The 27270-nt window shown below is 37.1% G+C and overlaps 1 protein-coding gene across 7 annotated transcripts in view; it reads left to right on the top strand.

Annotated features, from left to right (window-relative positions):
• Positions 1-26469, top strand: part of DENND4A (DENN domain containing 4A) — a 58027-nt gene extending 31558 nt beyond the window's left edge. For 4 of the 7 annotated variants that reach the window (XM_082321793.1, XM_082321790.1, XM_082321792.1 and 1 more), the window contains 21 exons: positions 128-346; positions 593-738; positions 5726-5859; positions 6734-6869; positions 7482-7688; positions 7775-7903; positions 8178-8322; positions 10934-11053; positions 12646-12786; positions 13727-14820; positions 15739-15949; positions 17074-17168; positions 18157-18332; positions 18435-18581; positions 19027-19237; positions 19490-19744; positions 20273-20390; positions 20593-20619; positions 21129-21291; positions 22272-22336; positions 22556-26469. In XM_082321793.1, the coding sequence (XP_082177919.1) occupies positions 128-346; positions 593-738; positions 5726-5859; positions 6734-6869; positions 7482-7688; positions 7775-7903; positions 8178-8322; positions 10934-11053; positions 12646-12786; positions 13727-14820; positions 15739-15949; positions 17074-17168; positions 18157-18332; positions 18435-18581; positions 19027-19237; positions 19490-19744; positions 20273-20390; positions 20593-20619; positions 21129-21291; positions 22272-22336; positions 22556-22692 (4076 nt within the window). In that variant the 3' untranslated portion in view covers positions 22693-26469. Of the gene's footprint in view, positions 1-127; positions 347-592; positions 739-5725; positions 5860-6733; positions 6870-7481; positions 7689-7774; positions 7904-8177; positions 8323-10933; positions 11054-12645; positions 12787-13726; positions 14821-15738; positions 15950-17073; positions 17169-18156; positions 18333-18434; positions 18582-19026; positions 19238-19489; positions 19745-20272; positions 20391-20592; positions 20620-21128; positions 21292-22271; positions 22337-22555 lie in introns of those variants that run through there. The other 3 variants (XM_082321795.1, XM_082321794.1, XM_082321796.1) reach the window with 3 other exon arrangements.
• Positions 26470-27270: the final 801 nt, after the last annotated feature.

The raw sequence follows: 27270 nt of genomic DNA, 5'->3' as shown, positions 1-27270 counted from the left end.
ATATTTTAATCTGTTCCAGACTTAATGGAGCTCAGTACTCAGTGAATCTAGTAGGATAGAGAGAATTTTTTTACCAATATTGGAAAAAAAGAAGTGTGAAACATTTTAATGTCGTGTTTGTTCACAGTGCAACAGAGACCAAGAGAAGATGCGTTAATGGAATTAGCAATGAATGACTACGATTTTAATTCTGGGAAGAAATTGCATCTGTTAGATTTGGAGATCCAGGAAGCATTCTTGTGTTTCATGGCCTCAATACTAAAAGGTTACAGGTCTTATCTCAGGCCAATAACAGAGGCGCCTTCTGAAACAGCCACAGATGCAAGTTCTCTCTTTGAACTACAAGGTAAAGAGTCATAAACTTGGTTTATGTATATTAATTTATCATTTTAGATTCTCTCCTGTTTAAAGAATAAAAACATTTGCAGTGTTAGTGTTGTGAATGATGGTAGAAATGTAAGTGCAGAAGAAATTGCATAGTAGTGGCAAAGATTACAGAAAGGTTATTGCTTGTTAGACGAACGTGTGCTGACTTTTGGTGAGGGCTTTTTTGTTTTAGGCATTCTTACATGCTTCTGATTTCACTTTATAGGTTTCCTCAAAAGTCGAGATCGTTCGCATCAGAAGTTCTACACGCTGATGACCAAAACTCAAATGTTTATTCGCTTCATTGAAGAGTGTTCTTTTGTCAGTGATAAGGACGCAAGCCTTGCATTTTTTGATGACTGCGTAGATAAAGTAAGCATGTCTTCATATGCGTATAGTTTGTTAACTTCTGCTGTTGCTTACATTATCTGATATAGTACAAGCAGAATATATGTGAAGTGCAAGTTTATTTCTATTTTTTCTTCTTTCCTAGTCACTGAAGCCTTCTATTTTCCTTTTCTGTTGGGCTTTGTTTCATTTTCTGCTTCAAATTCTTGACAGTGTAAATACAATATCGTGAGAACAAATGAGAAGTGCTAATTTTCACATGTATGTAAACTTCTGAAATACTGGCCCATAGTAAGAAGTGTAATATTCTGACTGTAAAGTAGCGGCTTTGAGCTTCTTTATCAGAGAATTATATTCATTAGGTAAAACTACGAGCATTTTTATAGATTGTGTAATATTTCATGCAGCCATTTAGGAATGGGGTTGATGAGCAGGACACTAAAAGATATAAGGCAGTTTCACTATTTTTTAATTTTTCTAAATAGAAGGTTCCTTGACCTTTTTTTAAACAATGTGCTGGCCAGTTCTTTCTAATAGTAATTCTCTAGTTACTCTCTTAAGAGAATTTTTAGAAGGCTCGTACTAAAAGTAAATAATTAAAACCGAATTTTTCTCAAATCTGCTTTCATTCATACTGCTGTCACTTTCTTCCCCTAATTCAAAACCAGCTTGCTGATGTAAATATTTTAAATACAGTGCTTGTATTGATACTCTTCTCTTGGCTAAGAATATTTTCTAACGACCTTGTTACCAAATATTGACAGATATGAAATGTATGGGTTTCTTAAAGTAAGCAAGTTTTATTATGGTGTGTCACACGCAAGCTTTGCATAAGCTGACATTTTTGGTGGGTTCTGTTACTCTACAGTCGTTTGTGTTGCAGTAAAGGAATACCCTGCTATCTGTTGCTCTGCCATTCTCTCGTTTGTAACGAGAAGGAAGGGCAATTGTGAAGGGTTACGTGACAAGGAGTGTGAAAGCGCAACATGATCACAATCGGTGTTTTTCTTGAAATAAGCTTAGAACTTCTGCTGGACTGGAGCTCACGGAATGCTGGATTTCCCAGTTCAAAGTGGATTTCTTTTTTAGTCTTCCATGGAAATATCACTCAGATTTTTAAAAATCCTGAGATATTTATAAGAAAGTTCCACATTAGTATAGTGTTGAGCACTGTGAAGAACTAATTTTCTAAAAAGTACAGGTGTATTAGCTTTTGAAAATTCATTGTATTTCCAAAGAGGATCTACAACAGTGTTTGGAGGCTGCTTGAAATTTTTTTCGCATTAGTTTTTGCTTTCAGAACTGAACTGAAACCCACAATCTTATATCCCTGTTTACTTTTACTGTAACATGAAAGAAATTTTTATGAATATTATAAGAAATTCCACACCTATTTGTCATCTTACTGGCTACCTGTAACACTATTCTGGGACACTGATGTTTCAGTAATGCACAGTTGTCTAGGATTTCCTGTAAAGTAGGTCACCTGCTGTTTGTTCTGCAGGAATTAATACTGAAGACTATCAAACCTGCTATTTACAGTTTCTATTTATGGCTATTTCTGCTGTGAAAGTGCAGAAGAGCTAAAAGGAGTTGTTTTGAAATTAAATCTGAAAGCAGTTAAGTTTAAGTTTGAAAGAAATATAAAAGCATGGTATCTTAATGGTATTTAATGCTCTTTATAGCCTTGCTAGTCTCAATATTCTATTAGTGGTAGTTCTCAAAAGTGTGCTTCACAGTTCTACAGCATGAGTTGCAGGTATTCATGGATTGTAAATTGATTTACTTACATTTCTGTAATGTTTGCTTGATTATCCTATAGTTCAGTTAAGAAGCCTTCAACACGTAGCGCTTGCTTTGCTGTATGCCAGTTACTGTTTAAAAATGGGAGGTCTCATAGACAGGAATATACATACCCCAGTGACTAAACACTATTGAGCAGTACTTAGTTTCCGTCGTGTGGCAGGTTAGTTCTCTGACTAATGTTAAATAGGATTTTTATTCAGAATGTGATGACTATGGAAGTATCAAATTCTATCTGTTATATTTCATTTCATAGAATGATTTATGAGGGCACTGAAGTTGATTCCCTATCTTGCCTGGGAATTCAAACAGTTCTTCCAAAAAAGTAGTACTTAGGTTAGTGATCCCACTGTGAGACTGCACGTAATCTATGGAGCTGTTGGAGCTTTCACCTTTTCTAAAAGGTTAAGTAGCCGCTCGTACAGCTGAAGCAGAGACTCATCTGTTCTAATGTCAGTTATTTTGCTAGCTGATGCCATGGGCAGCTTCTTTCCACTATAAAAAAATGTTCATGACAGTGTCATAAGAATAAATTTTACAGAAAACACTTGTACTTCTTCAGCTTCTGTTTCTGTCAGTGAGGATTTCATTCAGTTTTATTGATGGGACAACTACTTCTATGCCAGTGATAATTGTGGGCAAATTGAGGCACTGCAATTACTACCCGTTTAAGATTTGCCATGGCTTTAGAATTGCTTGTGAAACTAGGTTTTCATTGACATGAGGGAATGCGTTCCCATGCAGGATTTCTTTGAACAATGATATATTTGCCTCATCTTCTCTTTCCTGCTTCTCTTTCTTGATTTCTCTTATATCCGATACTGTGCTTAACAGTAACATACAAAGTTAAAATATTGAAGTATACCAAGGACTGCTATACGAACTAGAGCTTCAGCCAAGATGCTCTACTTTGACCAGATATCAAATTTGAATGATTCCAATGAAGTGAATATTTATTTATATATTAATGTCTTTCACTAGGTGAACCGGTACCTGAAAGGGTGTGCACGAAAGTGTGATGTCATGGGTTGAAAGATGATACAACACTTTCTTATGGGTAGTTATTAGCCACTGGGTCAAGGCAAATTTTATGTACTGTGAAATTAGTTATCTATAAAATATAATCGAAGCCCTGCCTCAAATAACTTATAAGAATAGTTTAAGCTGAAGAGTAATCTCTTTACCTGTTATTTTATCCTAGACAGCAGCAGCAGATATTGTAATTGATTACCCATTTTGTCTACTGAAAGATATGGTGTAATTGTCTCGCAAGTTTTCATTTTTCCAGGAACTCAAAAACTATCTCAATTCAGTATATATTTAAGCTACTGGCTTTATTGTATTTCACTGGTGAAACTTGTAACTGTGGGGTTTTTACATCCTTAGAAGTATTTAAATTGCCAAGTAAGGTTTCGTTTATTTCTACTTTTCAGGAGCCATATGTTCTTGCTACTTGGCTGGTTCAATTTGTTAATACTTTCCATCTGTCTCATGCAGTAAAATGTGTAATTAAGAACACCTCTTTGTATGGTTATCAAATTTTAAACATTCAGGAATTCTACTGAAACTACTTGATATATTTCCACCTCAGCAGAGGGAGAGAACTGTGGAGTATGCTTCTTTTTGTACACTAATTCTCTGTTGCTAAACTCTTAAGGAGTGAAGAACACGCATCCTTGGGTTCCACAGGTTGCTTACTCATTTCTTTGAAATAACGTACCATTTGGCTGTAATTTGGTTGCCATTTAAACCATTTAAATAATGGCTATAAATGTAAACCGTGACTGTATTTGAGCTGAGCACTGGGCTATCAATATGTGAATAAAAAGCATGTTCTGTGTGCTACGAAGTAAATAGTTTTTGATAGTGCCAGCTCTTTGAGATGGAGACGTGTCTCATCCCGCAAGCAGAAGCAGCGCTTACAAGGTATTGGAGGAGACACAGTTGGTGACAGAAGATCAGGGACAAAGCAATACAAATACCAGTACAAATACCAAGTGAAGGCTCTCGGGTAGAATGTAATACCTGTTATATTTGCTCTGTTCCTGGTGGTTTCTGTAATGCGAACAGTAGCAGCAGAAAGCTTGTAGTATTGTTAAAGGCTTGTTTGTTCTTTTTCTCGAGGGAAAACAGTTCATAGTTTCCCAAAATCTTGTTTGGGGTGGCTGAGTTTTCTTTGGTTCTCTATTTTTGTCTCAAGCAACAGAATGAAATTCTTTCTGTAAAATTGTTGGACAGTTTTCTCCCACTTGATTCTGCAGTTTGATGCTTTGAAATTTGCCCGAAGCCTTGGAGTATGTCTCCGCTGCTGTCTTTAAAGGAGGGGCATTAATTTGGGAAGTGCAAATTTCTCCTTCTCTCTGCAACAGCCAGGCTAGCAAAGCAAAGATTTATGGTCAGATTGCCAGTTACAGAGCTAAAAACAAAACAGGTGCAGCCGTAATTTGTGCTTAATTATAGTGTTATTACAAGTTGCCTTTGTTATCCATGGGCTGAATTTCTATCCTGGCTATGAGAGGACAAGACCACCCAATAGGTGCTGTATTTTAACACGTGCAACTGTTGAGTTGTCTGAAAGAGGAAAAAAAATCAGGAAGCTACCCTCACCTCTCAGGTTACTGTTTTTTTAGAAAAACAAAGTTACTTTTATCCCCTTTAATTTTAGTAAGGTCACATGTTTATATTCCATTAACTCTTTGAATGCATGTGTATTTCTGCAATCTCTGCAAACTAGCATGACCTTAATGACTGCAAGTGACTGAAATTGCTAGATAGCGTTGTTTGTAGATTCCGTATACATCAGACAATTGCATAAAGTTTGTTATTGCTTTCAGTGGTTAAAATAGAGAAAAAAAAAAGCTCTTATTTTCATATTTAAAAATAAATTTCAAGTTACTGCTGCAGTTGGCACCATAGTTCCAGAAATGGTTGTATTCAGAAAGATTAACTTCTTGGTACAACTACTTATAGTAACTGAAAACAGTCAATTTGGAGTGTATCGCGGAACGTCGATTATTGTGTCAGGGTAAAGTTTACAAAAACGATGCAACACTTAATAGTCTCATTATAACTTTGCAAGGCAACCTTACTTTTAAGATGCAATCCTTTGATGCTGGTACAGGCTTTGCCCTGCTTGACCATATAGCTTTAACAGCAGAAAATACGATAACACTAGTAACTACTTTTTCTTTTGACATAACTTCTCCAGGTAGATATGGACAAAACTGGGGAAACACGACTTATAGAGCTGGATGAGTCATACAAGAGTGAGCATACAGTTTTCATAACACCACCTGAGATCCCTCACCTGCCAAATGGTGAAGAGCACCCTCTACAATACAGGTAACCTAAGGACACAGTAGGATGCTAGCCAAAATCCTAACAGCTGCCCTCGTGGAGTTAGTTTCTAGGTTCTTGTGATAGCCATGAAGTACAGATTTTTTTCCTGTCCCTTTATGTTGCTCAGGTAAAAATGTGTGTTTAAAATGCCTAATGTGTCAGCTCTTTTGAAGTTGTAATGATTTTCTGCGTGTGTACACATAGAAGCAATAATACTTAGTAAAGCTGGCTGTGTGTTCACATTACATTGTGCTAGCTGTTGACACTTTTTAAGGCTAAAATTGAAATGAATGGACCCAGTCTGGCCTGCTGCTACTGCTGATAACAATACAAGCTGCAGATACTCTTTGGAAAGAGAGTGCATTTCAAAGAATCACTGAAAACTGGTGTTACTAATTTAGTAATTATGTCAAATGAGTTTGTCTATTGGTTTCTTCATTAATTCTGAGAAACATTTTTAAATCTAATCTAATTTAATCTTTTAGAGAGTTTGATATTGTTCACATTGATTTTTATAAACCTCTGTCATGTGATGCTCGCTAGGGATTAAGCCACACAGATTATTTTTTTTTTATTATTAACTGGAATCAATACTAATGCATTTGACACTTTAATTAAAGAAAATGCTATGAAAGCAAATGCATCTATCAATTTAAGTTGCTTACACTGAAATAACAGGTTAAGAGACTGTGCAGGCTTATGAAATCATGCAGATGGATTAGTAAACCACTTTGTCAACAGTGTCTTTAAAGGTTTACTTTTGTGTTTTCGGCTTCCTGTGTTGCTTCTAGTGCAACTGTGTAATTGATTTCATTTGCTGTCATGTGACGTGTTTACTTTGGAAGTTAAGTGATGCTTTTTTTTTTTTTTTTTACAGCTATAATGGATTTCCAGTATTAAAACTAGATTTGTTTGAGCGACCTGACGGATTTCTTACAGCACCAAATAACAAACTGTCCTCAAAAGCCAGTAGTCCCAACAGCCCATCGCCAATGTTCAGAAGAACTAAACAGGTACTTGCGGGTATTCTTGTAGCGTGAGGCGCTTTGGAAAGTGACAGCTTGCTGCCTTCATCTTGAGTTTGGCTATAAAGACTGGCTGGCAGTGCGTGCAGCCTCACTAATGGTTCTCCACTGGTACAGTGACTATAGAGGAGCCATGCTAGTTGTTCTCTGGAGGTTTACCTGTGCTTCTTGCCTACACCGTATTGTACAGGGGCCCTGTACACAGCTTGTCATTTGCTGGGCTGTCCCTATACCTTCTGCATTCTTCACGCTGTTCTCTGTAGGCATAAACTGTTGGGCTTCCATATCTACTTTTTGATTGATTTTCATTATCCAGGGCTTTAAGAGGGGCTGTAACTTTCAAATGTTTCTTACAAAAAATGCAGACCAAAGTAGTAGACATTAAATTTAAGAAATGCAAGTTTTTACGAGGGGAATATTGCACGGCAACTATTTTTGAGTATCAGTCACTCTGCTTTCATTTTCTTTTGCACTTTATTATGTTGTTCATCTTAATGTTGCAATTTCTGTAGGTATAATGATACATGTTCAGTTTCTAACATGTAGGCTTGTGTAATGTGTATGTAAATAAACACAAATAATCTTTATGTTTCTTTACAGGAAATTAAATCTGCACATAAAATTGCTAAGAAGTACTCCTCCATACCACAGATGTGGTCCAGGTGTTTGTTACGTCACTGCTATGGTCTTTGGTTTATCTGCCTTCCTGCGTACGTGAAAGTGTGCCATTCAAAAGTCAGGGCTCTGAGAACTGCATATGATGTGCTTCAAAAAATGCATGCCAAAAAAATAGATCCGCCTGATGAGGTAAAATAAGTCAACCCCGGAATTCCAGAAATAGTCCATGGGTTTTACTGATTAGAAGCACAATACTAACTTGTGTGTGTTTTCAGGTATGCTACCGAGTACTCATGCAACTGTGTGGACAGTATGGTCAGCCTGTGCTAGCAGTGAGAGTGCTTTTTGAAATGCAGAAAGCTGGTGTTGACCCTAATGCCATTACTTATGGCTACTACAATAAGGTAAGTATTTTTGAAAAGGGAGGGGGAAAAAACCATGCATTTTTATCCAGGCAAATAGGAGCAAGCAAAATAAGGGAGCAGTTCAGATGTAATTCTGTCTTTTCTAGTAACTGGAAGAAATACAAGACAGAATAATTGTGTTGTCTTTGTTTCTGTAGGTTTAGAAGTCTACTTTGTAACTGCCAGTGTAATCCAATTTGAAATTTAAGTTAATGATTTCACACCTGACTGTTCCTTAGGATGACTTTATTTGACCTTGATATTTCCAAAATAGGCTGTTTTGGAAAGTACCTGGCCTTCAAGCAATCGAGGTGGCTATTTCCTATGGATGAAAATACGAAACGTTGTTTTAGGAATAGCACAGTTTAAAAAAGCATTGAAAAAGCTACCAACAAGCACCTCACATACTGCCATTCCTGGTAGAGTATTCACATCCTTTTCTTTTTTATTTTCATGCTGATAAGAAAATTATTTCAAAAAGCTCTCTGTTGTGAATTTGATAAAACCGTTTTAGACAAAAAAAAGTAAGTTCTTGCATAATTTTTAAAAAAACAGCTTTTTTTTTTGTCTTTGAATCCAAAATAATCTGCTCTTTATTTGTTGTATCAGCTCTTCAGGGAGGCAAAATATGAACCTGAAATCGATGTGATAATTATCCTAGTTCATACAGCAGCCCGTCTCATAACTGGCAGAAACTTCTGTCCAGTCTTGTCAATTTTTTGTTTTCCCCCTTTTTTGATGTTAGTTAAAAGGCAACTAGAACTAGTCCTTGAGTCTGTAGTACTCTTTACAGGTTCTGTGTACCAACTGAAATGATCATATTTATTTTTATCTAGAATATAAGTAAAATATTTGAGGCTGTAAATTTAGGTTTTCTTTCCTTTCCAGTAAAGATTTACGTGATACTCAAATGGCTATGTTACCATGCTGGTGATTATCTGTAGTTTGTATTTTTTCATTGGTAGTCCTTTCCACAGTATTTATAACTTACTACTAGTAAAGCAAGAGTGTACATTTTAAAGTACCAGCAATGTAGTTAGTTTAGTTGTAGTTGGCCTTGGAAGACCTTTGCAATATACATGTATAAATGTATGAAGATATCTGAATCATCTTTCGGGGTCCCTTCCAACCAGGGCTGTTCTATGATTCCAAGTATGTACAAATAAATCTTTGCCCTGACAAACAGAAGAGATAATGATGGCCATATGGCTAGAGTATTTCTCCTAGACTCAGGAGACTACAGTCCTACTTCTGGCTCTATCACTAGCCTTCTGGATGACCTTGAACAAATTTACTGTATTTCTGTCTGTTCTTCATGAAGCTGACCTTCCTGATAAACCACTTTTTTGAAACACATCTGTGCAAAGCACTATATAAGAGCTTAGTGTTCAGTGTTGGGCCCTCACTACAAGGAGGACACCAAGGTGCTGGAGTATGTCCAAAGAAGGGCAATGAAGTTGGTGAAGGCTCTAGAGCACAAGTCTTAGGAGGAGCAGCTGAGGGAGCTGGGGTTGTTTAGTCTGGAGAAAAGGAGGCTGAGGGGAGACCTTATCACTCTCTACAACTGCCTGAAAGGAGGCTGGAGCGAGGTGGGGGTCGGTCTCTTCTCCCCAGTAACAAGCGATGGGACGAGAGGAAACAGCCTCAAGCTGCGCCAGGGGAGGTTTAGGTTGGATGTTAGGAAAAACTTCTTCAGCGAAAGGGCAGTCAGGCACTGGCCCAGGCTGCCCAGGGCAGTGGTTGAGTCTCCATCCCTGGAGGTATTTAAAAGCCAGGTGGATGTGGTGCTTGAGGACATGGTTTAGTGGTGGGCTTGGCATTGATAGGTTAACGGTTGGACTCGATGATCTTAAGGGTCTTTTCCAACTTTAATGATTCTATGATTCTATGATTAGCGATGTTGGTCACAACTCAGACCAGGTAAACTAAGGAAGTGTAATTACTCCTTTACCAAGTAACTGTCATTTTATATAATTAATGGTATTTGTTTTTGACATCATCTAATTTTTCTTTGAGATTTCTTTGCATGAAAACACATAGCGAGAATGCATGCTGACTCTTCAGGCAATCTCAAAAACTTTTCTGTAAATTCCAGAATATTTTGTTATCTGTACAATAACAACAAGGTTTTTACCCTCTCTGTAGAGATTCAGTGCAGCATCTTTAGGGAAAAGAGGGAAAGAAGCTGACTTTCAGCCATGTTGTACCCTCTTGATCATGGACAGGTGCTTACTGTTATCTCCTAAACTGCATGAGAGTAAACTCCCTAAAGATGCTGTGGGACTGCTGGAGACTCCAGGTTGACCTGGACGAAGGACACGGAATGCATGTGGCTTGAAGTGCTCACTTAGTATTTATAGTGAACAGAAACTTTATCTGCTTTGTTAATTTGGTTTGTTTTGGTGCTAATGCTTTATAACAACCTGGAAAAGGATCAACCATGTTAGTGTTAACTAAACTTGGTTCTTGAAATCAATCAGTCAAACTATATTAGTTACACTTGGAGCAGTGTTTTCTCTTAAGAATGACCAGATAGTGGCTGGAATGTTTGCAGGGGTTTTTTCGGGTGGTGTTGGTTATTTTTATTTTAATCTTATTTTGCAAACAAACTCATGGTTGCTGCTGCATTGTTTCAATTTTTTTACTTTCTAGAGTAAAACCATGAGAATTACGTGCATTAACTCTGAGAAACATACTATGCTAACGTGAAACCATGTTTAGATGCCTCACAGTTCTTGAAAAGATGTGACATTTTGATCAAATAAACCAGGCAACAGAATAAAAGACAAGCAGGGCTTTAGTAGAAATGTGGCAAATTACCCTTTTAATTTCATCCTGTAGAGCATTGCTTCAATGTTTATACTGTAAAAGTAAGCCAATCATTTTTCTCACTTTTTTGGTGGTAAAATGTTCACTGTTAATTGGAATGTACTTGATAAGAGGCCTTTGAATTACTGTGGATATTCAATTTATTCTGTTTAACAATGTCACGCTATTAAATACCATTCTGTCATTACCCTGTTATGATAGGGGCGCTTCCAGACTTTGGCAGTAATACATCATTCAAAGAAGAAGCCAGGCAAGGAAAAACTTGTCTTCAAGATATACAAGAACAAAAAGAGGACAAGAGAGAGAGTGACTCCAGTTCTCGTATGTGTCTTGTGAATACAGATATCTAGTTCATTGTGGATAAGTAGGGATTTCAGCAAAAGCTAAGTGCGGCAACTGATTTCTTTTTTTTTTTTTACAAGTCTATGTGATAATACCAGTTTATGCCCATGCCTTAAGTTCTTTTCTCTAAATGTAATGTTCTGGATGTCTAATGGTTTAACTTTTAAAATTACAGTTCTTTTTTCCCCTCCTCTGTTTCAAATAAGTGATAATGGTAATATAAAGGCTTAATGATAATTACAGCTTAATGATTTTGTCTTTTAAAAAAATTAAATTGCTTTATAGGCATAATCTACAGGAAACCCTTTTCTACCAGTCTGTGTTCTTTATAAATCCCATAAGAGGAGAACAACTGAATTTTTGCAGGTCTGTGAGAGAGGTCTAAATTACTCAGCTCCCTGGAATTCTCAAAATTTAGGAGATGCATCAGCAATGAGGAAGGCTTTGGATTTGTTGTGGATATTTTTTTTTTCCTTCAGGTTTTACATCTGCTGCTCATGATTCCCTTAACTGCGGTTCAGCAGCATAGACTTTATGCAAGCATATAGCAGATCAGATTGTGTAGTGAAAATGTATAAGTACTATAGATTCCTGTATACATTCATTGAAAATACTCTTCTTAATAAGTCTTCTCCTAATAATATAATTGTTTACATTTTTCAGTGTGCTTTTCCGTACTATTTGAGTTAACTATTCCCTTGTCAAGTGGAAGTGGTGTAAAAATATGAGGAAAATATGGAACCAGAAAAGTTACTTCAGTGTTTTCTTTTCACCACAGTCTTCCTTCTAGCATTAGTATTTTTTCTTCAGTTTGCTTGAAAATTTGTGTGTTACCTATGGTCATAAGAACGTACCTGTAAGGTGGCAGGCAGGTTAGTTAGGTTTAATGAAACTTTTGAGGACACAGACAATGTGAATTCTGCTGAAAGCTTATATTATTTTTAGCCGTAATTAAGACAAGTTTGTGGCTCTCTAGAGTAATACTATCTGCTGAAAATGTTTTGCACTTTTGAATACAACTTGAGAATATTAAGTTGCTTGAATTCCTTTAAAGAAATACTTGTCTATTCTGGGTAGCCACCTGACAACAGAATTTGTCTTTCAGATATGAAAGAGATTAATATAAACATTGCAACATTTGCTTCATTTCTTTTGTGTAGCTGTGGTCATGGGGGTAATCAGATCTGTACGAAGATAGGCTCATTGGCCCTGAGCTCTTGCAAAGGCAGGAGAAAATACTCTTAGGCCTATCCTTTGCAAGTGAACAAAGGTGGTCTTAGTCTCCACAAGCACCACAAATTTTGGTATGCAAGTACTAGCTACTTGGAGTCTGTGTACAGAATCTTGTGGAACTTCCACTTACTAAAGTAATGCCAGGAATTAAATATCCATAGCTCAGTTGTTCCAGCTTGAAAACCTCTGCCCAAGTAGATATCAGCCTATGCATCATGGGATATGTACAACATGCTGTCACTTAATCCTGCATAAACCATCTAATAGGCAACGGAAACTTGAGACTTAAACTAAGTTGCTTTGATTCTAAAGAACTGTCTGTCCTTTTCTGTATACAGTGTCCGAAGTGGAGAGCACAAAAGGGAGTGGTGACTGCCTACCTAAACTAAATTATCAGAACTCAAGTAATGCCAAAGCTGCTTCTAGCATAGTGCGGCTCAACGGTACAGTTGACAATACTGTAGCAGAAGCTAGCACAGGTGAGTGGAAGAGAAAATAGATTTTGATTCTTGTGCGGTTTTGTCTCTATATATTCCATTTCTAAAAAGAGCTCTAAGTAGCATGCCTGAGTTCTGTTGTCCACAAAACTTACAGTATTTTATTGGTATAATGGCAGTGGCCGATGAAATTTGTGGGAGCAACTTTGTGGGAGTGAGTTTAGGTTAGAGTCTGCATATGCTGTGTCAGGGAGATGCATCTGAATATTCTGTAGTTCCAGATTTATTTCTTGGTTGGTTGGTATTTTTGCTATAGTTAACATCTGCTTACAAAATCCCAAGTCTTGTTTGTTTGTTTTTTTTCCTTCTTATAACCTCCAGCAACTAATAAATTCCCTCAGGATGGACAAGAGGGTTCTATGCAGTACAATTAAAAGAAACTTTCAGGCCTTTTCACAAGTCTTTAGTAATGTCAAATTTGGTTATTATAATACTATCAGCTGTGCTTGAAATACTGCAATATCATACTTTAAAGTCTGCATCTTTATGCTCTGGCAAAACCATGGAGATTTCTCTGATGATAACTCCTTTTGTTGGCTCTCTTTCTAATTCATCAGGTTAGAAAGTGTTGCTTTTTTTGCCATTTCCTAGATACCTTTGCTGTCCCTAGCTTTCAAACCTCTTAATAATGGAGTGTGTCTCCAAAAGAGGAAACTAAATACATCTGAGACTTTTCTTGATGGTGTCTCTCAAAGTCCTCTTGCGTTTTATGATTTGACTGCCTTTTAAATGTTTTATCGTCTGACCCTTCCTAAAGGTTATGACCATGGTCAACTCAACTTTTCAACCGCTAGCACAATACATAGTGAATGCTATCTCTGTGCTGCAAACTGTTTGAAAGATGAGACAAATTTGCGTTCTTTTGTAATTTAGTTTTATTGCATAGCAAGAAATAAAGCACCTTGTTTCATCTGTTTTTCAGAGAGTTCCGTAGGATTGCTGTTTACATCATCTTTTGAGGATGCCAGTGAAGCGGAAGTTATAAAAAGTAAATCCTTAAGAAAGAGACATAAAAGCGCAGTAGAACCTGACTTAAGGGAGATACCATGGGAAAGCAGGAACCGTAACCTGAGTGGAGATGGCTTAGTGGGACTCATGATAAATAGAATAAATCAGGAAGCAAACCCTGGAGAAATTGTTGAAAAACTAGGAGCTGATGCCAAAATCCTATCTAGTGCATTACAGAAAAACATAAGGCCAAAAACTCTTAATATCAGAACTTCCTCTTTAGGATCTAAGAGAGAAAGCCTGGAGAAAGAATCTAGTGATGAAGACGCAGCTTTTGATTGCAGTTTTACAGATAAAACAGAGTCTCCTGTTATCTTTGATCTGGAAGACTTAGATGCAGAACCTGAAACATCTACGGCTGTGAAATCCTCCAGTGAAAAACCTAGAAGGCTGCAAAGAAAGAGCAGCTTTCCAGTAAAGCCAGTTGAAAAGACAGATGTTGAAACTGGATTTGATCCACTGTCCCTGCTTGTTGCTGAGACAGAACAGCAGAAAGAGGATGATGAGGAGGATGATGATAGAAGTGTTTCTACTCCATCTGCAAGGCGAGATTTAGCTGAAGAAATAGTCATGTACATGAACAACATGAGCAGCCCTTTGTCAAGCCGTGCCCCAAGCATTGAGTTGCAAAAACCCTATGATGACAGAAGCGCTAATAAAAAGAGCCCAACAGTAATCCAGCGTTGTAGGAGGTCCAGCCTTCCCCCGAACTCCCCAAGGCCATCCAGTCTTACCAAATCCAAGAGTTATCACGCAAAAAATGAAGAAAGGCCAAGAGACAGGCTTTGGTCCTCCCCAGCTTATTCCCCAAACAGTCCAGCAAAGGAACAGCCACAGGACGCAACTAGTGCGTTAACACTTGTGTCTTCACCGTCATTCAACTTGGATACACTGTTAACACCCAAGTTTGACGTTCTAAAAAGCAGCATGTTTTCTGCTGGAAAAGGGGTTGCAGAGAAAGCTAGCAAGTGGTATTCAAAATTTACAATGTATGCCGCATCCTCAAAGGTAAATTTTTTATCATTGCTTTCCCACCAAAAAACTTAAGTTCCTATACATTAAGGAAGAAGCTTTGTAGAGGTTTAATCACTGACTCCTGTGTGATGAATCTCCTATTTGAATGACATGCATCATGGTAGACTATGTGCATTAAGTTGTTTTCATCATGTTTGAATTTCCAGGGCCCTAATTTTATTGTCCTGAATCAAACCAAATTTTGGTCTAGCATGGGTTCAGAGTATATTTAATGGGAAAACCTAAGTATGCCATGGTGTGTTGAGAGGGCAGAGAAGACTGCTCTGCCTTCCCTTATTTACCTAAAGAAAAAAAACTGAAATAAACAATAATATTTTTAATTCTTTACTGCTTTTATGAATAAAAGGGAACTCTGCTTGTATTGATTACCAAAGTGATTTAAGGCTAATTTTGAATTGAGGTTAATTGTTCAGAAAGTTCTTTGCTGCTACCAACTCAAACCAAAAATCTTTTTTTTTTTTTTTTTTTTTTATTCCCAGTCCTTGGGACTGAAAATAGACGCAGTTTGCTGTTGGTGTATTGTCTTAATGTGCTTAAAAGCAATCTGAGACTAAGTAACTAAAGTATCAACGATGCCTTGCCTATCCTAATGCATTCCTACAGCTGCTAGTAACTTCTATAGCAATGGTGGGAAAAAGTTACAGGATTAAAATGTTTAAGTTTTCATTTAGAACTTTTTGTTTGGTGAATCTTAAAAAGAATCCTCATGTACCTATTTAACCCTGAGTGGTACTTGCCTTATTTCGCATTTGTTCTGAATACAGATCTGAGCTGAGTGACTTTTCAAGGAGGGAAGTTCATGCCTTGAATTTACTGAGACAAAGAAGGCTGCCTCTTATTTTCAGAAATATTTTTGCTTTCCTTTTCTTAGTGGAGTTTTTCTTCTCTCAGGATCAAAATTCAGACCGAGCAAGTGTTTCATCTCTTGGAGCTCTGGACTCAGAATCTACTTCTCTAACTGATGAAGATGTCTGCAATGATTTTGAGAGTGCTTCTCCTCAGGAGAATACCACATCCGAAATTAAGGGAATTGGCCTCAGCAGGACAAGCCTAGAAAGCTCAGCTTCCCACGATGGCTCATCAAAACAATTTGACCAGTGCGGTAAGAGACATTCATTGACCCGAACAAAAATATTCCAGTTTTGAAAGTTGTTCTTTAATAATTCTCAGTCTGGGATCCTCCTAGTCGTTAGTCTTTCTTGTGGAAGAAGTAAATTTTTCTTTTCCTACCTCAAACTATTACTCATACAGTTATGTCCTTACCTATGGATATTTTTATTGTGGAACCTTGTTTTGAGTGTTCTTTCTTGTGGAATAACTTGCACAGTAACATCCTGTCCCTGAAAACATTTCTGGATGCTACAGCTATGTAAATAAGAGACCCTCTAGGTCCTTCATTATTCATGGAATCGTCTTATTTGTGTAAGCTGTACAGCTCCAGAAAACATCTATAAAAACTTTGAAAAGTTAACTTCATTAGTCTGGTTTTGTTTTCTAAAAGTAGTAAAAATCCTTTTTGGAAAATTGTTGTCATTTTCTGTAAGCCACTGTTGAAACTGATTATCAGACAGACTTTTTTTTTTTTTCCTAATCTGCGCTGGGTAATTGGTAGTGACCGTTCTATCACTTTCTGTACTACTGTCATTATAGAGTACAGTGTGTTAAGCAGAATCAGGATGAAAGGAAGATCTGTCTACTTAGATCCTTCCACTCAGCACCTAGAAAAGTATGCCCACGTTTGGCTCCCTGGTTTGTGGGACGTGGAGAAACTGGAGGGGGCAGCGGAGGCTGCCGTCATGGCCAGGGGACTGGGGCATCCTGAGGCTGAGGGGAGCCTGGCTCCTTCAGTGTGGCGAAGAGAAGGGTCAGGGATATCTGCAGTCACAAGCAGCGCCTCTTATCCTTCCCTAGTTTTTGTCCAGACAGAAAGTGTGGGTATGAATGACTTAATCCGTAAAATTTGTTTCCAAGCTACCAACTCTTGTAAAAGAAGAAAACTGAACATATGGAAATTCTATGTTGGTAGATTTTATTTTTGCTGTTGTTGGTGCTGGGCAGATGGCAGCCTCACACCCCAGCTTCACATTTCTTTCTGTCTGAGTATATCTGATTTGTTGCGTCTTCCATCACACATTTTATAACTGCAGTATTGTTTGACCAGAAAAACAGTTCACTAAAAATGCATATTCTGAATAACTAATACTTTGGGTTTTTTTCTGTTAATAGGGTCTCTTTCAAAGTTCCCTTTACCTGACAAATCAGAGTTGATATCGTCTTGCAGTACAAGTAGTACCAGTGTGTTTCAGAACTACGCTATGGAGGTACAGGATGGTTGTTTTTTTTTTAATTTTAATTGATACACTAAAAACATATGTCTTTAAATATAAATGCTATCTGAATCTCTGTTAAAGTTCAAAGCTTAAAACTAATTCACTGAAAGATAGATAAATATTTCTGTGACAGAGTAGGTTTCATTTCAAATCCTGCTCTGGAAATGTCTTTATTGCAGTCACATCTTTTGGTCCTTAAAGCTGCAGTTCTGAAGAGTTTGAGAATTGGATGCCATTGAGTTCAGGGCCTTGCGCAGCTAAATTTATTTGAAGTGAAAATACCAAGTCTTAAATAGCACTATATATTTAAAAATACAGAATAGATAACTAGCTAATTCTTGTTGCAGCTTGTAGTAAGATCATTTTGCTTTTTCAGTATTGCACTGGATTTGGATTAATGACTGGTCATTTTCATCTTTTTTCCCCTCATTTCTATTATACAGGCAGTCACTACAGAAGAGTGTTTAAATTCTAAGAATAATTTATGTAGGTGCATAAATATTCCTGTACTATTATGTTAGCAAACAGATTACAAATGACATGTTATTGTTAATAAAAATATTATTGAATAACTGGCTGGTTTTACTCTGGGAAGCCATAAAAGGATCACTTAACCCACTTAACTGCAGTATATTTATTTCACGAGCACAGTTCCAGATCCCCGTCTACTTGCTACAGTAGAACAATGATCTGCATTTAACGAATTTTTCAGACAATGTTCGTTCCAGTCATTTACCTTATCAGCTGTCTGCTAATGCAGTTTGGATTTAAGATTTAATAGTTGTTCTGAAATACGTGAATTTAAACCCCAATGTTCCAACCTAAAGCCTGGGAACAGATGTGTGGCTGAACTTGTATGCAAGTGGTGAGCAGTATTCATCTAAGGGCGAATATTTTGGGTATACTTTTAACTGCTTTGTAAAAGAAGAATAGTTTTGAGAATGTATTATAGTGGAGTTCTGTTATCTGCTGTATGTAGGTCCTCATCTCAAGCTGCTCACGATGTCGAACTTGTGACTGTTTGGTTCATGATGAAGAAATCATGGCAGGCTGGACAGCAGATGATTCAAATCTCAATACCACCTGTCCTTTCTGTGGCAATTTATTTCTGCCTTTTTTAAGCATAGAAATCAGAGATCTTCGGCGACCTGGACGGTAATAACATTATATGAATTTTCCTCAATTTTGAATGCTCATAATTGTGAAGTGGTTTTTGTTTGGTTTCTGGATAATATTAAGCTTTTGCTTTCCCTGCAGTTATTTTCTGAAGTCCAGCCCTTCTACAGAAAACATGCAGTTCCCATCACTTTTTGTGAATCAGAGTGGGAAGTCCTGCAACACTGCAGCTACTGTTGGCCTTGCTACATCTCTAGTGTCTGTTCAAGAGGATATAAATTCAAATAGGTAAACCTGCCTTTTTTGCATAGAAATTACTCAGGTTCTCTGTGGATGTGCATGTATTCCTTATCAACAGAAATAAATTTAATAAGATACTGTCTGAAGAGGAGAAATTGATTTGAGACGGAATCTCCTTGCTGCCTCTCCCTTATCTCTGAGCTGACCACATAATGCTTTTTCAGCATGGTGTATACCATTTCATCCCTAATATAAAAATTCATGTAGACATCTAATTCTGCAGATTTTAGAACTCTTTTAGGATGTTCATGTTCGTTACCAGTGCAAGGGGGAATAAAACTTGGACTGTAGCATGAATTAGTGTGGTGGCTGACAAGGTAGAATCTGAGGTGTCAGGTCAATTATTTCCAGTTTATTTCTGTCTGTGTATATGTTCGAGCACTCAGAGTAAAACAAAAAAGTTGAGATTCTTAACTTTTTTTCCCCCCCCTAGCAAATCTAAGCAGCATGACAATATTTGTGCCAGAAGTATCCAGATCCCCTCAGGAAGAAGACAAAATACCTCTGGGTCAGAATGTACGAGTCACCCTGTAGCAAGGAGTATCAGTACTTTTGGTCCATTGGAAGAAGATGAGAAGGAAAACCAGAAGATCAGCCATATCATTCCTACTGGTAGCCTGCCTGCTACTTTGCAAGGACCAACAGTGTGTAGTTTTTCTACCTTAAATGTTATTTTTTTAACAATGTGCAATAGATTAGAGAAATGTAAAACAACATTAATTAGGAGAACAGAATTAACCATCCTAAATTATGAGAAATACTAGGTTTTATTATTTAAACTAATATTAGTTGTATCTTTGAGATGTTGGTGTGTCTCATAGGGAACAAAAGTATTCATAAGACTTTGTAAAGGTAGTTACATTCCAACTAATGGCATTTTTTCTTTTTTACCATAGGATTCCTTGGGCCTAGAATGGCGCTTACCTAGTCCTGATCCTATAACAGTTCCTTATCTCAGTCCTCTAGTGGTATGGAAGGAGCTTGAGAGCTTACTTGAAAATGAAGGGGATCATGCGATAACGGTGGCGGACTTTGTAGATCATCATCCTATTGTGTTCTGGAATTTGGTGTGGTATTTCAGACGCTTGGACTTGCCCAGCAACTTACCAGGATTAATACTTTCTTCTGAGCACTGTAATAAAAACTCCAAGGTATGGAATCAGATAGGAAATATTGACATATAAGAAATGCTTGTTTTCCCACATAGGAAATCATTAGGTAATTCAGTAACTGTTAGAAATGTGTCTTACAATATGCTGGGCCCAGTCCAGAATTGGTAAAGAATGTGTCAACTGAAGGAAAATAAGCGTAACTCCGGAACTTGGGCTCAGCAGTACTTGTGCGGGGTAAGTGTTTAGCTCTTACTAGTCACACTGTAATTTGTGATCTTCAGTTACAAAGATGATAAGTTTCTAGTTCGTTTTATTGCAGTTTGACTAGTTAAGCAGTAGAAGGAGGAGGAAGTTACGATTTTAGGACTGCACGAAGACATACAAAATACTCATTTGCTATGTCACTGACATCCTGTTCAGATTTAGCTTTCTCTGGTCTTACAGCAGTTTTAATAGTAAAGCTTTTTACCACGAAGTCCTATAGATGTGAAGATATATTTTAAATACAGATGTCCTCTGTCATGACTTTGTAATAAAATATCTTTATGTATGCATTCTCCTGTTCAGATTCCACGAAACTGTATGTCAGAGGACAGTAAATATGTTCTTATTCAGATGCTATGGGACAATATGAAATTGCATCAGGACCCAAGGCAGCCTCTGTATATTTTGTGGAATGCTCAGAGTAAGCTTTGTTTCTTGTGGGTTTTGGTGGTGTGTGTTTTCTGTTTTGTTTTTTTGTTTTGTTTTTTTGGGTTTTTTTGTTTTTTTAAGAACAACTTTCATTTTGAGCAACTGAAGAATGTGTTTTGAAAAAAGATGTCTCTGTGGATAGTTCACGCAAGATACATAGCTGGTTTTTGATCATGCTGCTTTTTGTCTTGCAGGTCAAAATCGCACTCTTTTGTTTGAGAGTGAGTGTTAAGTTTGGTGTTGCTATTCTAAGTTTGTGTGACTTGGTTTTGGAGGGAGGGTGGTTGTATGTTTAGCAGTAAACTGCTTGAACAAGTTTTGTTTTCCAGCCTATCTGTTTCAAATCATTGACCAGTATCTCCACTGGCTTTTTCTTCATTGGGGAGGGAGGAATAAGAGGGAATATGTTTCAGTGATACACTGAATATTTGACAGTTCACCCACTTAGCTTGTTTTCTTATTTTTAGACTTTGCTTACTAAGAATTTTGTTGCCAGTGTTGGATCATATGCCTGAACATAGCTCGTGACCCATTACAGCCGTTGAGTTTTCTTATGTGCTTTTTGTGTTTCTTTATATTGATATTATTTTGCCTTGATGTTTATTGTTCTCTGTTCACTACATGTATGTCAACGTTTTCACAGTTTGTGTAGCCTCCCACCTTTTTAATATCTTTCTACTTGCTACACAGAGAATGTATTTATCCTTACAGCATTTCTAATGTTTTTCAGCCCAGAAGTACCCAATGGTCCATTTATTGCAAAAAGACGATGACTCTTTTAATCAGGAGCTCTTGAGAAGTATGGTGAAAAGCATTAAGATGAATGATGTGTACGGACCAATGAGTCAAATATTGGAGAGGTTGAACAAATGGCCGCATATTAAAAGACAGAGGTAAGGACACGAACATGCCTAACTGGAGCACTGTTGGACAACAATGAGGCTATTGTAATATGAATTATATTTTCACAGTGTATTTTTTAAAGAAAAAAAGCACTGTTTATAAACAATGTTCTCAAATTTATCACTCAGTCTGGTAAATATTCGTCTTTTTTGTGATAACTTTCACAAATTTTAGAAAAAAAACGGAGAAACTATTTTTTACTTTTCCTTCTCCCTCTACTCTTTACAGCCACCTCTTTTTCTTCTTAACTCTGAATAACGGGAAATCAAGTAGGGAGTGTGTGTATATGTGTATATTTTGTTATTAAATGTTATTTATATATTAGTGGGTTTTTAAATAAAAAAACCTATACTTGTTCCTAGGGTGCATGGGTGGATTTTTTTTGTTTGTTTTTAAGTTTCCAGTAGAGAACAGAAGGGGAGCTAAGAAGAGAGGTTAAGTCTCATATTTAAGAAGGTTTTTTTGCATTAGCGGTGGAATTAGTGAAAATTATTTCCTATGAATTTGTATTTCTTGCTTGGATTTACTGATTTTTATTTAAAATAAGATATATAGCAGCTTTTTCAACAGCTGGAGTATTGACAAGGTGTTTATCTGCTTGTCTGCCTGCTTTTTCAAGATAATGTAGAAATGCAGAAAAGCAAGCTCCTTACCTGTATATCAAATTCTGTGGAATTTGGTTGAGTGCCTTAAGTGCATGCTTCACTCTGCATGCACTTGGCGCAACTTCCAGCGCATCAGTGGACACCTTAAGGACCTGCCACGAGTGATCTCCATATGTGGGGAGTTCAGGGCATTCCCCAGAGGTCAAAAATGACAACGTTTTGGAGGTGGCAATCAGGAATTATGTTCAAAATGCCACTTTTTGAAAATAAGTTATCCTTAAACTCTTCTATCTATTTTTAATACAGATTGTTTTGTGGTATATTATTGCAGTATATAAATTGACATTTCTTTTTTCCAATTTCAGGAGCCTGTACAGAGAAATACTATTTCTTTCACTTGTTGCCCTAGGAAGAGATAACATTGATATAGGTAAGTTTTATAAATTACTCAGATAAACATACATGATGAATGTATGCAAACTAGTTTTTCAGCTTCCAAAAAAAAAATAATCTGTAGATTAGATGTGTGCCATTCAATAGTAAGTGCTGAGTAAAAAGGACTTTACAGTTATTTTCAGCGTACTAGCTGTCATTGTATTTGGGTTGTGTTTTTGAGCACGGTATAGAAGTTGTTTTTCTATTTCTGCAGATGCTTTTGACAGAGAGTACAAAATGGCCTATGATCGTCTCACAGCTAATCAAGTGAAGAATACTCATAACTGCGATAGACCACCAAGTACTGGAGTGATGGAATGCAGAAAGATTTTTGGAGAACCATATCTTTAAATATACCTAGATAAAGAGGCGATACCGATGATGTATACCTGTGTAAAATAACCACTTCAGTCACAAGGAACATCTCAGTCTTCAGTGTTTAAGAACGCATGTACGAATGTACTACGGCAGAAGGCCTTGGAAAAATAAGGCCTATCTACAGTTGTGGAAATGGACAGAGTGAAAAATGGGCCAAATATTATTTCCCTGTCCCTTGTCCTTTCTGCAAATCAATGTGTAGAAAGGAAGATTCTAAACAAAATCGGTTCTTTAACTTGGGACAACGTTATTACAGTTCCCTTCTTTAAAAAAAAAAATTAAATAACAGGTGGACAGAAACAATGCACTGAAACTAATGTGAGCGAAGTAAATTCTTCAAAATCTATTGTTTACATAGAATATTCATGATGTTATGAAGAGCATACAAAGTTGTATTATACATATTTTAAATTGTTTATAGTAAGTTGATATTTTTTTAATTTTTTTAAATTACTGGAGTGAATTTTAAATGGACTTGCTGCATAAGCAATACAGTGCTTATTTTTTTGTTTTTGCAGTATACTGCTATTTATAGTAACTTGTCTGGTTACTTTTTGAAAAGTGATTTGTTTTTAAAGCAGAGTAGAAAAGATTAACCTTCACCTAGACAGTGCTCTAGATACAGGATTTCTCTCATGCACACGTGGAAAACGTGTACCACAGCAATTGAAGGAAGATGTAGTAAACATCTGTGAAACTCTACTAATGAACACACTGATGTCTCTGTAAAACACTTCTGTCAATCTCCTCTTCCTCTCCTGTTCCCTTCGCTCCCCGCTCCCTAGTAAAGAGAAAGCATATTGAAGAGTCCTAAGGATTATGTTATGGAGTCAGTACATCTCAGCTGTTGGCATTTGTTAACGTGACCTCATTACAGATGTAATAGAAAGCAAATGACAGCCTGCACGAAGTTCTTCTCAAATAGGCAGCGTTCAGAGTTTTGATGGATGTGTTTGAAACACACTAAATATGGCACGTACATAATGCTAATCCAAAGCTCTTAACTAAAGTAGTTACAGCAAACTTGCTACGGGGAATATATAGGGAATGTAACTTATTAGGGCATATTGTGCATAGTTAAACGTACTTGGAGTATTTGGTCTCTATTTCACAGGCAAAACAACTTTTTTTTTCTGTGAAGAAAAACGCTGTGTCAGTCCTTGTGGTGGAGTCATGGCTTTTGGCTCATGTTTTCTTGTTCTAGAGATTTAAAAAAGTGTTCTGTGCTCTCAGTCACATAGCAACTCCTCACCGGAAGGTAGGCTACAGAGAAAATATCAGAAGTCCTGTATGGAGGTGGGAAAACAGACATTGAATTGTATAAAACTCCCTAAACAAATTAAACCATGCTTTAACAAATAGCTTTATTTTAAGTAATCCTAATGGTTTTCCAATTCTAATTTCTTTTAGTTGTTGCTGTTACAATGCTTCTAAATATTCAGCTGTTACATTAGATTTTATATTTCAGTCTGCTGACCAGCAGGTATTTTTAAAAATCTCTTTAGTTTGCAAGTGTAATAATACAGCAATATTTAGTTAGGCAGAAAGGAAATAAACTTTAAAGCTCACATTTACTTTATTAAATGAAATAGAGTGAGCCTCTTAGAGGCTTACGTGAGAAGTAATGCTGCTATGAAGCTCTATGTAACCTCCTCCCAGACCTCTGTAAAGTAGTAAGAAGATGCTGCCCTAAGGAGAAAGGATTTAAAATTTGTAGAGCTGCAGGTATATGCTGATGATAATTGCAAGATGCAGTCTTGTTGGATATAGCTTTCATTGGGTAATACCTCTTCTCTAATTTGCTGCTAATTACGTAGCTGACCTTTTTGAAGGTATACCCCCCACCCTGAGGTGGAGCTAGCAATGCTACACTTACCAACGTTTTTCACATTTAATTTATTTTAACAATTTGTGATGCTCTCTTTTGTACTGTCATGCTTGTAAAGTATTCCTCATGCATGAAATATAACTACTTTTTTTTACCCAGGTAGATGGTGAAGAGTATCAGTGTAGGGTGGATACATACCCCCCTCATTCTTCTGAACTATTGTGAGAAACACCAAGTTATTTTTTAACATATTCATTGTAAGTACCTATTAGTGTGCATGTATGCTCTGCTCTGTACAGTAGGTACACTGTATTTACCAAGTAAAAGTTGCATACAGTATATATAAACTCATACATGTTCGTGCCGTGTAGAAGGTAGTGTTCCTAGCTCTTGGCAGTTCTGTTTCCCATGTCATTTACCACTTGGGGCAGCCACTGTTTTATAGGACCTTCAAGCCATGAAGGAGGGCAAGTGCTTTTTCCAGAGCTGCTGTGGTGTGTTAGAGGTACTGAGCTATGAAGCAAGCTTCACACTTGCTATTTTAGTCTGGCAGAAGCGACTGAGCCTGGTCTCTAACCACCTCTCACTTCCTAGGACATAACACTGCAACTGTGTCTGCTAGCACAGGAATAGACGCAACCCTTGTAATACGTGGCCCGCTTCCTCCGTTCCAGTCCCAGCTTAGTTGTAAGTACTTCCAACTGTCTTCAGACTTACAAAGCCAACAAGTTTGCCACTTCACTCAACACCCAACAGTCCTGCCAGTATGATCGGAGGAGTATATACTGTACCACGGGAAGGATTGTATACGCATCCTTCAGACAAACAATCTTACTGTGTCCTTGCATCCTCAGAGTGGCACTCCTGAAGCATTGCTGATGTTTATTTGGGTGTGCTTTTCAATTACGATATCATGGAGTAGTTCATTAACTGAAATCATTATACTTAATGAATTGTTTTATAAAGTCTGTTGCAAGTCAGTCCACTGTAGAAATACTATAATAAAATATAGTTGGAATAGTGATATACTTTAACTGGGAAATATTCCTCATTCAAGTCCTAATGTTCAAAATGTAGGTCCCGAGGCAGGTAATTTTTAAGCATCATACAATTCAATGTTGAAACAGTTTTTGGATCTCACTGTCCTTTATTAGAAAAGCAATTTGAGTATATTTTCCGATACCGCAAAGATGAATAAGTAAAATATTTGAGACATATTTTCAATTTAAAATTTTGTATGAACTGAATTTTCTCCTTTTGTGTACTAAATAATGCTTATGTCAAGAACCTTAAACAAAGGTTTTACATTTGCAGTGCAATATATATATTTTGCTTTACTTATGGTTCCACTGGAATAATTATTGGAGATGAAATACTGAAATGTGAGTAGAAATTGTGCTGTTTCTCTGACACTGCTAACTGTTTCCCATTCTGAGAAGGTTTGCTGTTGGTACAGTTACAGCCTGATGAATTAGACTTCCACTGGCAAATTAAATGATTTGTACCCCAAGAAAGAGAAAATTCCTGCATGTAAAAATCTTTGTATAACAAAGGGGAGATGCAAATAGTAATAATAGAGAGGGGTATTTCTGGATATTATCTCACTGGGGTTTAAAAATGGTACTTTGTTAGCCTGCAAGCAGCACTTTTTAAACGAATGGTTGTAGATTTGTAAATATGTAATGTTTAAATTTTATTTACCAAAAAACAGTATGTTGGATGTTTGCTTTTGTTTGTAGTTCCTTTAAAATATGCAAGTCAATGTTCACAATGTTAAGTCTTTCTTTTTTTTCCATCTCATCCAAAAAAGAAGTTTTACAGTGAGTCAATAAAAAGCTTAAAATATTTCTGGTTATTTTCATTAACATTTTATTAGGTGGATTAGAATGACAGAAATGTCTGCAACTCTTAACTACATTGTTTGCTCACGTGCGGCATTGTTAACAATAAACCTTTCAGGTTTGTTGATAGTTGATGTCAGTGGCGTTTTTTCATAGTGGTTATGTAGAAGACAGTGCTAACAACAGGAATTAGTGCCGGATGCAATAATCTGAACATTTCAGAGATTAGTGTTGGGATGAAAACAAAACTCGAGCGTTTCAACTTCTTGTTGTAGTATTTGATTCCTGGTTTTAGTTTTTATTAGCGGTACCGTGGTATTCTAGCCCCAGATCCGTTTAGTCTTGTTACAGTAAGATGTAAATCCATATGACATCACACTTGTATGGCGGCGCTTACCGTAAGTTTTAGGGATTGTATTGCAAGATCAGATGCGGATTGAGAAGGAGCCGTATGGCTAGCTTCCAGGATTGCTCTGCAGCTCTCAAACCCTGTGTTCTTCTGCGTGCAGAAATAACTCTTACTGCTTCGCTTTTTCCTTGAAAACCTCGCTATTCCATCTCCCACAGCGTTCAGAGGGGCAGCAAAAAGCATTTCCCCCGAAGCGCATCGCGTGTTCTGTGTACACTTCCCTGGAGGTATGTGCAGAGGACCAGTTGTGGATGCTTTATAGTGGCATTCACTGGAAAGATGAAAACTACCTCTGCGTAGGGAAGTCACGGCAAACGAGCTGCAGCGCAAACCTTGGGAGCCGCTGTGCTCAGCGCTCGTATCCAGTCTGAGGGAGTTCACTTCTGCGATGCAGACTGTGTGTCCGCACAATGAATTTAAGCAGAGTAGCTCTGTAAAGGCAAGCCATAGCCGTCCGATTCTGTTCCCACTGA

The sequence above is a fragment of the Platalea leucorodia genome (assembly GCF_965183815.1).
Source record: "Platalea leucorodia genome assembly, chromosome: 9".
Taxonomy (NCBI): Eukaryota; Metazoa; Chordata; class Aves; order Pelecaniformes; family Threskiornithidae; genus Platalea; species Platalea leucorodia.
The sequence above is the reverse complement of the archived record's forward strand: the minus strand, read 5'-3'. Positions and strand labels throughout refer to the sequence as shown.